The sequence below is a fragment of the Rousettus aegyptiacus genome, unplaced genomic scaffold (assembly GCF_014176215.1).
Source record: "Rousettus aegyptiacus isolate mRouAeg1 unplaced genomic scaffold, mRouAeg1.p scaffold_m13_p_6, whole genome shotgun sequence".
NCBI classification, from domain to species: domain Eukaryota; kingdom Metazoa; phylum Chordata; class Mammalia; order Chiroptera; family Pteropodidae; genus Rousettus; species Rousettus aegyptiacus.
The window spans coordinates 101,710,072-101,723,156 of record NW_023416309.1 but is presented as its reverse complement, the minus strand read 5'-3'; the positions used below and the strand labels follow the sequence as shown (position 1 = coordinate 101,723,156).

Sequence of the window (13,085 nt, the reverse complement as noted above, 5' to 3'; positions counted from 1 at the left end):
CTTTTTCTCTACCTCCTCCACCCTTCCTGCTCTCCCAACCTAGTCCCTCATTGAGAACAGAGAATTTCTTCTTCAGTGCAGGAGAAAGAGGGACCCTGCTTGGAGTTGGGGCAGCTACAGGGCCAAGGCCCGGAGGGGGAGGGGGTAGAAGTCAGTCCCCCTGCTGTAGCCCCACTCATACCTCCACCCCCCAAAGAATGTAATTAAGCAGCAGGCCTCTGCCAGGAGCCAAGCTTTCTGCCTTCCGTCTATAAATCACCTTCTGAATCATCTCTCAGCTCCTGGAGGAGCAACTTCTGTTCGGGCTGCTTCAGGCGGCCCCAGTGCCACTCCCCCCCTCCAGTAAGCCTGCCTCCTCCACCCCTCCTTGGCCCAGCCTGAGGTGGCTCCTGGTCCCAGCTGGAAATGGCAGTGGCTGCAAGAGTCTGGCAAACTGTGGGGTGGGAGGAGGGTAGGAGAGACTCCAATGTCCTCTCTGCCTTCCTTTCTCCTTTCTGGGCAGGCAAAGAGCTGAGTTCAGGTCAGCCTGGCCTAGCTCCCTCAAGTTAAGAATAGAGCTATATGCTCATAGTCACCAGTGCCAAGTATAGTGTGGCAAGCTGACTCTGAGGATAAGAACAAAACTAAGCCAGGTGGGGCCGATCTGGGAGGACTTCTTAGAAGAGGCAAGTTTAGATCCAGGACTTAGAGAAGTCAAAAGAGCTTGCAGATAGGGGTGAAAATAACATTATATAGTACTTCCTGTATGTCAGACATTATTCTAAGAGCTTTATATGTATTCACTCATTTAATCTTTATAACAATTCTAAGAGATAGAATCAGTCTTTATTATCATCTTACATATAGGGAACTTGAGGTTCAGAGAAGTTAACTTGCGGTAGGTTACCCAGATAGTACCTGAAAAAGCCAGACGTGAATGTGAACATTGAGGGAGAAGTGAGGTTTAGAGGTGCAAGCAGGCTGGTTTGGCAGTAGTGGAGCTGCCAGTTCTGGGATTTAGGTCAGATGGGGCTCCAAGTCAAGGGCTGGGCTGCCTAAGACGAGCTCTGAATACCTGAATGGGTCGTGGAGGGGTGGGGAAAGCAGACTCACAGGGGCCATGTGGAGCTCCATGCTTCACAGCAATGAATCAATCAGGTCATAGCCTTGTGGACTCTGGGAGGCAGGAGCGACCCCTCAGTACGGTCTAGGAAAAGGAAGCCCAGAGGGAGGCAGGGACCTGAAGTACAGAGATGGAAAGGGACTCATCCTAGGTCACACAGCCAGTCGGTGGCAAGCTCATAACTCGGACATACGTCTCTCCACTCTCGGCTCTAAGTACTTCCTGTCACACAAGATGATATGAATGTATAGATGTAATATCAGATTGGCCTTAACCTTTGAGGAAAGCACACCTCCTCTCCCACCTAAGGACAGAGGGTAGGTAATGTCTTTCTCTCCTTGGTAGCTTTAGATAGATTCTGTGGCTCACAGGAGGGTGGATAAAAAAGACTAGAAGACCAGAATCTCCTCAGACCTGGGCTCACCCCATTCTGAAGCCAGAAAGGTTGTCCTTCCCACTCTCCCCGGAAGCATCTGTTAATTGCATCCTCCTCTGAGAAGAGTCACCTCTCTCGCCACAACCCCCTGCTCCTTGTCCCTGCCCAGACTAAGTTAGAGACGTATTTAAAGTTGAGAGAAAACCCCAAGGTCATAGCTCCCTCCCCCCACCTCATGTTCATATCACCTTTTCAATTCTACGGCTGCCCAAGTGCTGTTCAGGTTTACTAGCACTAAGTTTTGTAGAAAGGAGGATGAGAGACACTTGCCTGGCTGAGTCTGCTCTTTGGGGATTTCCACCTAGAGCCCTTTCTCTTTTCATCAGTGACTGAGTATGCACTCAGGTGCCAGAGAGTGTGGGCGCTGGTGGGGTCTGGCTGAGTTTGCCACTGGGAAAGCTATAGGGATGGAGGACAGAGTGCCCACTGGGACTGGGAGCCATGGTCTACCCTCCATCTCTTTGGATCTTCCCCCCAAAGGACTTCCGCACGGGCAGTCACCCCACACCTAAGCTCCTCAGGATCCCTGGGGCAGGGGTGATGCTCAGGGTCCAGACTCCACCCATGATTTACCTCTTAGCCCTGGAGCTGTTGGCAAAATGCTGTGAGATTCTGGGATAACTTTCCCTGACAGCTGCCCCTTCCCCCATGCCTTGCCCACACACTAAAGCAGGTTCTTCCAAAAACATAACTCAGCTACAGGTACCTAGCATTATTATAATGTTTGGCCTGTTTTGGCTTTTTTTTTTTTTTTTTTTTTTAAAGCAAAATGTGGTCCCTTCGGAATAATACAAACAGATCAGCTGCCACTTTTGCTCCCTTTGGATCAAGCTCCACCCACAATGGGGGTGGGGTGGGCAGGAGGGCAGTTAACTCACTTCCAAAAGACCTGGATTAATTTCCCCACCACATTCCCCCAGGGAAAGGCCTTCCCTGGAAGGGAGACCACCCGCTTAAAGCCTGGCCATTCGATCTGGTATCTGCCCATCTGTCTGTCTGTCTGTCTGTGGGATCAACAGCCTCCAGCCAGCTCAGCTCCTCACCAGCCCCAGCCCAGCCAGCTGTAATTCCTGCCTGTTACAAGTGTTAACACCTGGCCTGGGGGCCTTCCTCCCCCGCAGTCTCCAGGTGCCTCTCTGGGCCCAGCCCACTGACCCCCACAGGGTTTGACTGAACATGTTCACAAGCCTCTGAGAGGCAGGCGGAGCTAGGAGTGAGTGGGGGAGGCAGAAGGACATCTGATGGATGGGGAAACTGAGGCAGGCTCTTGCGTTGGGGAATGGCTCTCAGGTATATTTCCCAGTTCACTGCCCTTGACTTCTGTAGAAGACTCCCCGCCTCTAGCTGTGAGTCGGGGCAGGCTGGTGATTCCTGGGTGAAAAGGGAGGAAACGGAGGCCCCAGATGGGTGGTCACACAGAGGTGGAGTGTGCTCTTGACCCCCATCATTAGCCCTTTCCATCAGGGCCTTTGGAATGTAGCAGACACTGGGCTGGGCCCTAATAAGATAATTCATTTTCCCCCCCAAGAAGGAGAAGAAAGACAAGTTCCTTCACCAGGCTCTAACTGCAACTGACAAGAAGAGTTACAGAAATCAGGGCTTGCCGTCACCTCGTCCCGTCCCAGCGCTGCCACGACCTGGCTGCAGGGCTCTGGAGCACATCTCCTTCCATGAACCTCTCTGTCTTAGCCCTCTCATAGCTCTACCTTCTGGTCTACCTTCTCTCAGGGCTGGGGCCTGACCAGTGCAGGACATGGGGATAGAAACGCCTTCTTGAGGGGTGGCACAGACAGAAATCCCAGCTAAAGGATTTTCCCTATAAGTCTCTCCTGGGGAGTGTGTGATCTGGGTGGGCCAAAAAGGGCAGCCATGACAGGCTCAGATGCTAAAAGGACTGGAATCTGATTGCCAAGAGGGGGAGATGGGAGGACAGAATGAGTGGGAATAGGAATCTGAAGCCTATCCACTCTACCACCCCTGTCCCAGCAGCCCTGGCCCTGGCCGCAGTCCTGAGGTGACTCACCCTCCACCCCAGCTCAAAGAGCAAAGGCAATCGGCCTCGGAGAGGAGGGCTGCTGACCACAGTTCTCAGGAAGACAGGATGATCTAGTGCCAAGGAAGGCTCTGCACACCCTGCCCCTTACCGCCCAGCCGTGCCCCTTGCAGAACCTTGTTAGACCTTTGTCTCCTACTGGACTGTCCCTCCAAGACCATGAACACCCACCAAGCACCCAATCTCGGGATGCCATTCACACCCAAGGGTCATATGTGTGCAAACATAGCCACAGGCCCAGCCATGATCACTGGCACTTGAGGACAGGGTCACAGGCAGACTCAGACACAACCCTCACACTCATACTTACAAGCACAATCAGGTCATGGGCACGAGCACTGATATCCACGCACAAAGACATCTGCGGGGCTTTTCCCTTCCGCTGCCATGAAGGAATGTGTGCGTGCGCACACACACGCAACATTCACATGCCCAGTCATGAACACAGTCATGCAATGTCATGAGCAGGCACAGGTGCTGACCTTGACATGGGCATAGATAATTCTAGACTTTCTCTGTCACACACACACACACACTCATAGGATTAGCCACTTGCTGACGCTTGTATGCAGACACAGCACACCCTGTCACCAGCCACAGACCCCCCCAGGCCATCTCACCTGAGTTCATGTCCACAGTCACACAGTTGCAGGCACAGATACTCCCGCACACAGAGAAACACTCGTGTACCGATGGCACCCCTTAGGTTCACAGACCTAGAAAACACACACACACACACACACACACACACACACGCACACAGGTCTCTCCTCTCAAACAAAGCAGCATCCCTGTCCCCGAACCCCCAAACAACCCATGTGTCCAGCATTACGTTAGGGCCAATGCCCTTTCTTTCCAGGTTTTTCTAACGTCTTTCTATAGGGTGTGCCTATCTAGATGCTCCCCGATACACCACGACACACCAGACTGCCACCCTCCCCACAGACGCTGCCCAGGAGGTACTTCCTCCAGCTCATAGTGTAGGGGAACCTGGTCTCTATTCCTCATCCTGACAGCCTACAGCATTCCAAGCCTTCTCTTCCTACCTTTCCCATGGCCAGGGTCCCTGTGAAGGCGAAGAACAGCACATCCTTAGCCGTCCTTAGCCGGCGGGGGTCAGGAAGGGCCAGAGACGCAGCAGGACTGGTTTTCACAGCGGCCTTCCTCACAACCGGCAAAGCCCCCAGCCCAGAATCCCAGCTGCCCCTGTCACCCCCACAGACTTCTTTATGTACAGGAGGCCTCAGGCCAGCCCAGCACCACAGGAAGGATGGGCTGGGCAGAAGAAAGACTTGGGTGTCTGTCCTGGAAGCAACTCTCGGCACCCTCTAACCAGAGACCCTTGGCTATGCCCTGCTCCTGCCCCTATCCCGTCCCCCAAACACCCAGACACAAACACTACCCCCCCCAAACAACTGGAGGCAGTCTCAGGGTGTGGCCCCCCAATCTCCTGTCTCTGCCTCCTCTATCCTGGGTTGAGGAGGGGGTGGCAAGGCAGGGAAAGAGGAACATGCGGGTGGCACGGCACGCTGGTGGCACTCCTCTCTGACTTTCACCCCAGGGGCCACAGCCCCTTTCCTTACTCACGGATCCCAAATTCTTCCTCCTCACCTCCCACCCCCCAGGCTGAGGCTCTCCTACATCCAGGAGGGGAAGATTCTTTAATTAAAGTTTTCCGGAATGCAGGGGGCTGGAGACTGAGGAGAGGCGGTGTAATTTAGAGAGAACTGGTTTCAGTGTGTCTTTCCCCTCTGGCCTCTGGGACCTGCAGGGGAAGGGGGGCGATGGGGCTGCTTGGAAAACAAGGGGACTCCCTGGAACTGGAGCTCCTAAAGGGTTGTTTATTCCTCGATCGGCTCCCCCATACACGCACACCCCCAAAAACCACCGTGCTAGGTTTCCCGGCCTTATTTACTAAAAATGTCTATTGTATCCGCATTTCTCGGGGATGGAATTCTCCTTTCCCTCTCTCCCTTTCTCCTCGATCCTCGGTTTTCCAAAAAGGAACGAATTTGACATGGAGAATTGGGTTTTTGGTCAAAGAACAAATCCACCCCCCTTCTGAACAACTACATTTTCAAGGCTCCCTCCTTTCGCCAGGATGGACAAGCAAGAAAGGAATAAAATCCGAATTCAATGGCATCTCGGATCAGCAAATACCGCATTCACTTCTGAGGCTCAAGATTAATCTAGAGCAGAGTGGGGAGAGTCTGATGAACCCCCCCCCATTCCCCTGCCCCTGAAGCCATTGGGTCTGAAATATGAAGGCAAATGGGGGTTACTGTGGGGAGATCTCTTGATGGAGATGCCGGCAGAGGTGGGGGTAGCAAGGAAGGAACAGGATGATTTTGCCCATGAAGACCCCAAAATGGAGAAAGGAGTGGCTGGGCCCCAGGGGCTGCGCTGGATTTCCAGAAACCCAACTGCAAGCAAATGGAGGGTCTTCGGGGGGGCCCCCTCTATTGGGATGGGTGGATGGTTAGGATCTAAAAACAAGAGACCTCCTGAGAGGAAGGAAGTCCTTTAGCCTCTGCAGCGAGTAGCAGGGAAAATGGTGATTATCAGAGAAACCGGGAGTTGGATTTTGAAGGCGACACCAGCGGAAAATCCAGGAGGGGTGGTCGGGTGGGGGGGGGGGGCTGGAAGGAGGCACAGAGAAAGGAGCCCCAGCCCTGCCATAGCCCACCCCCAGCCAGCGCCCCCCACCACCCTGGGACTCGGTGAAGAAATCGGGCCGCGGGCAGACAAGAGGAGAATCTTACCACCAAATTGGGTAGCCGGCGAGGACCCTGGTGCCACAGAGCAGGAGGCCGAGGAGCAGCCCGAGCAGGTGGGGCTCCATTAGAAGCAGCGCCGAGGAGGAAGTTTGCCCGCGACCATGAAGAGGGGGAGCGACGCCCCCAATAGTTGGAACAAAGTCCACTTGAGATTGGAAATGACTTTCGGGCTTGTCAGAAGCGCACCTCCACCCGCAGCCTCCCCCCTCCCGAGCCCAGCGCGGAGCAGCCGGGTTTGAGGATGTCAGCGAGCAGCCAATCAGCGCCCGCGGCCTAAGGTAAGAGATGAGTCTGTAGTTCAGCCTGTCAATCACGCGCCCCTCCCGCCTGGCCCACGAGTCGGGCTCCGGGAAGGGCATCGCCCAGTAAACTTGGGTAAAGCCCGCGCCCCGGACACAGTGAGAACTTGGGGGGACACGCACGATGGACCCTCTGCTGGCTCGCTACTGCCGCGGCCCCCCGCCATCCAGGTTTTGGGAGCTGGGGCTTTGACGGGGGCGTTCACGTGGTGCCCTGTTGGCGTGGGCATGGATGGGTGGCTTCTTTTCTCTCGGGGGACCGTGACCCCTTGGGACTTGGGCCCGTGAGGAATCGACAGTAGAAAGCACAAAAATGTTTCCGAAGCCTCGCTCGGGCAGGACAAGATCCGAGGGTCGCGGAGGGGGTTGGGAAATGCAACCTCTCTTAGCCTCCAGCCTCCCGAGCCCGCGAGGCACCCGCCACTCGACCCGGCCGCAGGAGGTCGCTTCCCGAGTGTCCGAGAGGGGCGCAGAGGCGTCCGCGGAGGCTCGAAGGTCTGGCTGCGGGCGGCGCCGGGGGACAGAGCCGAGTGTCATTTGAGTCTTTTGTGAGGGATCAGATCGGTATCGGGACCTCCTGCTGCCTTTGCATTTCCTGCAACTGACACCAGCGGCCAGTTGCATTTCCTGCTCTGGAGCCGGGTCACTTTCTCCTCCTCGAGGGGTTCAGACCCGGCCTCCAGCTCGAGTCGGAAGCACGACCCGCAGTTCAATTTGGATCTTGTAGATGAACCATTTGGGGGCGGGTGAAACGCAGCGGCCCCAGCAGGGAGCAGCTGGGGTCCTCTGGAAGATCCTATTCTCTCCAGGCACCCCCCCCCACCTTTCCTGCTTGAAGCCCTTTGCTTCAACCTAGGGTTTGGCGATAACGCCCCTTTTCCCTCTGTGGACACCAAATGCACCCACATACCCTACCTCTTTTACCGTAGGTAAAAAGTCCTTCCAACCTCCGTGGGTTCTTTCTGTTCTCTGCCTCTCCAGAGTCAAGGAATTAGGTCTCAGCCCTGAGTGGTGCTGAGATGGAGGGCAGACTTTGGGGTCACTCGCCCTTGCCTGGGCCGCCTGCCTCCCAAATCCCCCTCCCCGGACACCCGAACCCCCAAGAGGCACTGGGGACCCTGGAGCAGCCTTGGACCTGGAGTGAAAAAAGCAAGACCAGTGAAAGGGGGCGAGGGCCGTTGCTCAGGGCACCGCGGCAGAAGGGGGCAGCGAAAGCGGCCCCCAAGTCCTGCTGAGGCCTGGAGCGGGGGCTTTCCCAGGGTGGGGGGCATGGCTGGTGGAAGTCCATGCCAGGGGGCAGACGTTTCTGGCTTTTGATCTGAGCCACCTGTGCCCACAGCTCCAACCCGCTGCCCCTGCGCATCCTGGGAGCCCTCTCCGCACACGGCTGCTGCGGGCGCGGGGAGTTCGGGGAACTGGCCCGGGGCACCAAGGGTCGGGAGAGCCGCCTGGGCTTGTCACGGCTTCTGCCGCGTTCCTAGCCCGACTGGAGGGGGCGGGGTGGGGGGAGAGATGAAAGAGAGGAGGGAAGGGGAGAAAAGGGAAGACAGTGCAAAAGAGGGAGGGAGGAAGGAGAGAGAGAGAGCGCGCGCTCCAGAGGCTGAGAGACTGAGAGAAGCAGAGACAGAGAAGAGGGAGAGTTGGGGAGACTAGCAGAGGAGGCCCAAGGAGAAAGAAGGGAGAAGGGGAGAAGAAGAAAGGTTGAGAGGGAGAAGGACAGGCACAGTGGAGAAAATGCCCTAACCTGCCCAGGGACAGTGGAAAAGGTGGAAACTGCAGAGATGGGAATCCTTAGAGATGCTCCCATGGTGGGCTGACTCTGGGCACCTTGTTTCTGATTCATCTGGAAAGAGGGTCACAGTGGATTTGCTATTGTCCCTGACTGCGGAGCCCCAAGACCCCGGCTCTAGGGGTAGAGAGCCCTCCACACATACCCTTCATATCCTGCTAGGTCCCACCTGGACTTCTGTCCTACCCAGTGGAGCTCTTAGCTGGTTTTCTGATCAAAAGTATCTGCTGGAGCTCAAATCCTATTTGACAATGCGGGGGTGGTGGAGGGTGGGCTGCAAAGCCCCATAGTCATCTTTTGTAAGCTGAAGAGGGCTACTTTCCCTTGCCGCCAAGACACCAATGTGGAGTCAGTGTGATTGGGAGGTAGAGCCTTGACTAGATGACTTCTTGGGGTTGTTTCTGGGCCCCAAAATTCCGCAGCCCTGAGCAGTCGGGGCAAAAGAGTTAAGGGCTGTGGGTTGGGGTGGGGGCGGGGGGTGGCCGAGACATGCTCAACCAGCAGTTCTGGGCCATGTAGGTAAGACTGGCCATTCTCTGAAGGTCCCCGTCACATCTCCTATCCGATGCCTCCTCCAGGCAGCCGAGGAGCACTGCAAGACCCAGGGCATGAGCCCAGGGAAGGCAGTGGAGTAAAGGCAGGGAAACAAGTGGGTGGGAGAGTGGAATCTAGACTCGTGCTGGCCGCACAGCCTAAGGAAGTAAAGGAGAGGCCTGAAGAGGCGGTGTGGGAACTTGCTGGTGGCCTTGCATGGCCCCTGGAGAATGGAAGCATGTGTGGGGATTTCCCCCCCACTTGAAAGCTCCCCAGAGGAGGGGATTCCTGAGCCCTTTCCCCTCCCCTGCCAGGTGTCCTTCCTTCAACACAGGCTTAATTTCCTTCCTCCAGCCGGCTCAGCGCTGCCACTGGGAACACAGGAATGGTCCCGGCCTGGGGAGTGGGGAGGGGGTGCCTCCTCCCCGCGCCAGGCCACGAGTCACAAACGGAAACGCCCTCTCTCTAATGGACACCCCGGGCCGCAGGGTGGGTTGCACTTCATGGAGAACGGGCTCAATTCACTCCAAGGCCAGCTGGAGCGGGTGAGGTGGAGGCTTTCATGCGGTGGCCCCCGAGGCCTCCTCCCTGAATGGGAGGGTGGCCTCTTGAAGAGGGCAAAGAAGGCGCGAGGGCCTGGGGCTGGGGGCTGACACGTGGGAAGCACTTTGTGTTATGTATGTGAACATCGGGGACCTCAGACCTGCCCATCTCCAGACGGATTGCCCATCCCATCCCACCCCCACCTCTCTAGCTGCCCCTAGGTTCCTTTTGATGTGTGCTCCCCCGGGACAAGCTGTCGGCTGCTGTGGATTCAGCGCCGCTCGACCGCGCCCCCTGCGGCAGCGCCGCGGAGACAAAGAACTCTGCCGCCTGGCACCCGCCCGCCCGCAGGGGGCTACCCGTCTGTCTGTCGCACGCAGGGAGGAGGAAATCTCCCATCAAGCGCTAGCTAGGCCATTCATTTCTGCTGAGAGCATGCTCGATGGCTGTTGGGTGCTGGGGCCCTGGAGCCGGGCGCCAGGACCAGCCTCGGTAGGATGAAGGGAGAGGGAAAGCTGCCGCAGGCGCGGGAAGCAGCAAGTGCGGAAAGCCGGAGGCCGAAAGCAACGCGACCCACGCAGGGAACTGCACCGAGCGGGAGCGTGGGGGTTTCGCACTCTCTCACCTGGAGAGAGGCGCTTTGAACTTTCTGCTAAGAGCTATAAGAGCCGCAGAACGGTTTCAGGCAAGCTCCTTGGAGGCCACTAGAAAGCTGGGCAACTTGGACGCAGGCTGGCTATAGAGTGGGTGATGGGCACAGGAAATAATCAAACAAGATTTCTTTAAACTGCCCAGCATAGAGGTAGCGTCCTGTAAATGCCAGTAGCGTGCACGGGGTAAGCACATCGCGAAGCAACAAACGTCAATGGAGCACACCAAGGCGCCCCGAAGCCTGCCAGCCTCTCCATCGCTCGGCCCCGGCGCGCCCTCTGGCGGCGGTGCTGATATTAAGGCAGGAAGTTTGCCGCGGAAGGAGTCCTGCCCCGCTCCGCACCCGTGGGCCTGGAGCCTGCGCCTCTGTTGGTGAGCAGCCCAGACCGTTGGGGATCCAGGTTAAGTAAGCGTCCTCGTGATTGAATGCCGTTAATCTACTTCACAATCCCTGAGCTTAGTTAGGGATAAAGTGTGCGTGGCTTCAGGCTCCCCTCTCCTCCCCACCCAGGTGGCTCCCTTGGGAGGGCGGGCAGGTCCCAGATACAGAACGAGGGCAGGCTGAGGCGATGTGAGGTCCCAGGCTCGCACTCCTAGGCAGTTAGGCGCGGTTCCTTCGGCTGTATCAGGCTTGTGTTGTGGAGATATGGGAGGCTGCAAACGGCAGGGTGAAGTCACCGAGTCCTTCCTGGCCTGGCCCACCCGCACCCCAGAATCACAGGTGCCACCTGTGAGAACGTGAGGGGTTTTCCCTGTCACAGTAGTTCCTCCAGTCTTAGTCATCTCTAGTTCCCCAAGGGCGTTTTGGAAAGTGATTTGGGTCAAAGTCTTTTAGAAGGGAGAGAGCAACAGAAAGAAGTGGGGGGCACCACTGGCCAGCTGCCAGTTATCTCTGACCCTCCTCTATTCCGAATGAGGTGGAGATAATATTTTATATCTCATAGGGAGTTGTCAGCGCTAAATGAGAACGGTGCTGACAGAATGCCAGACCCAGGATGGTGAATGATAAATATTGGGTTTCTTTCTTCTTTTAGAGGCTGAGGAACAGCCTGCTCTCTCTTGAGTCCTTCCTTCTACCCCTGTCAGCTCTGCTAAGCATTTCATCCTCATGCTCTTATGAGCCTTCTCCAGGAGGATTTACCCATGGAAATTTTGTCTGACATCCCCACCGGAGACCTACTTCGAAATCTCTTCAGAGACTCCCCCACCTCCACCAGCAACTCTCCCACCCCATCCCTCTGGGCCTCTTATTCTGCTTTATTTTTCTGCATAGCCCTTAACACTGACCTTATCTTACATATATGACACATCGAATATACCTGTTAAGTTGCTTACTTAATGTCCATTTCCTACTCTAAAATCTAAACCTGGTGGGACTGCTAAAGTCCCAATGCTCAAAGCAGCATCTGGCACATAGTAGGCCCCTTACAAACACTATGGATGACTGGCTGAGGGAGGGAGGGAGGAACAGGGGCTGAGGCCTCAGAAGGGATGATCACTGTCTCGTGTCTGGGTTCCTTACAGCTGTTGGGGGTCTCGGGTAGACCTTGGGCCCTAGAGCTCCCCACTCACCCCAGCTAACGCACTCTGTTTTTGGACTCCTGCTTCCCTCTCAGATGACACCTATCCTGTCCCGAGTGGGGTGAGATCAGGGGTTAGCAGCTTGTCTGGAACTCCTGCTGCGCAGGGCACCTGGGGCTTGGTGGGCCTGTGCTGCCCTTCCTTTTTCGCCTTCCTCTATGCCCTTTATTCTGCCTTTGCCTCGGATCTCTGAGCCCCCACCTGGGTGTGGCTGGCCGGCCTGAGGCCTTGGGGCATTAACCCAAGGTCATTTCCTGCTTGGGAGGTGCTCCTTCCCTGGAAAGTAGAGCCTGGCCTCTGAGTGTCTGTGTGTGGCTGAAACGCAGTTCCTCTTGGTTCCTCCTGGTCAGGCCTGTCGCTCCCAGTTTTCCTTCCACTCCCTGGTGTGTGGGACATAGCCAGGCATAGGAGAGGTGGAGAGCCCTGCATGTAGCCTAAGGCTATCCCTGGTTTCTTCTCTCTCCAACCTCAGTCAAGCTAAGGCTCCCCTTCGCCTGGCTCCAAGGGCAAGGAAGGGTTTCCGATTTTCTACTTGGTGCCTGCTGTGGGCAAAGCCTAGGGCTGAGCTTCGAGGAGGAATGATCTATCCTTGGAAGCCTGCGTTTCTTGTTAATAACCCACCCATCCAACCTCCCCCAACACACATGTTGCACGCAGTAGGTGTTCTGTGTATTCAGGGGTGGGGTGATGGTTCATTCATTCAGCACATATTCATTGAACACAAGGTGAGCACTGGTGACCAAAAACAGGCCGGGTTTTGGCCCTGCTGGTGAGATAGCTATCCATCAAATGATCAAATAAATGTTTCCTTAAAAACAAAGAGCTGTGAAGATTCTTTTCATCTCAGGGGTCTCAGGGGAAGACTTTGGTGGGAGCACATTAGGGAGATGGGATAGAACAAGCCCAATATTAACTTTGGAGATAATTATCTTGTGCAGAAATTTCTGGGCAAATCCTGGTTTGTACCCTTCAGCGATCTGCCAGCTAATTTTTCCGCCATGGACGAGTGCAGCCCGCAGCAGCCATTGCTGGAACCTCAGGATGGATCCTGGGTCCTGGGAGCCTGGATGCATGTCTGGGGGCCCAGTGGTCTGGCAATGGGCTCAGAGCTACCTTACCAGCAGGGACCCAGGAGCAGGTGGCTCCGTCTGGGCCAAGCATAGGCAGGTCTGTCTGTCATTGCCCCACACCTGACAAAACTCACCTCCTTTGCTTCTTCACCTTAGCTCCCAGGTGAGGCCTAAATAGGAATCCATGTATCTGGCTAGGGATACCCTCTGTCTGATCGGTTGTCTCAGAGCCCAGATATCAGACCGCCAC

General features: G+C 55.9%; 1 protein-coding gene across 1 annotated transcript in view; it reads right to left on the bottom strand.

Moving 5' to 3' along the window:
* Positions 1–6,546, bottom strand: part of WNT3 (Wnt family member 3) — a 45,799-nt gene extending 39,253 nt beyond the window's left edge. The window contains exon 1 of the mRNA XM_016139823.2: positions 6,354–6,546. Coding sequence (XP_015995309.1) covers positions 6,354–6,433 — 80 coding nt within the window. The 5' untranslated portion in view covers positions 6,434–6,546. The remainder of the gene's footprint in view (positions 1–6,353) is intronic.
* Positions 6,547–13,085: the final 6,539 nt, after the last annotated feature.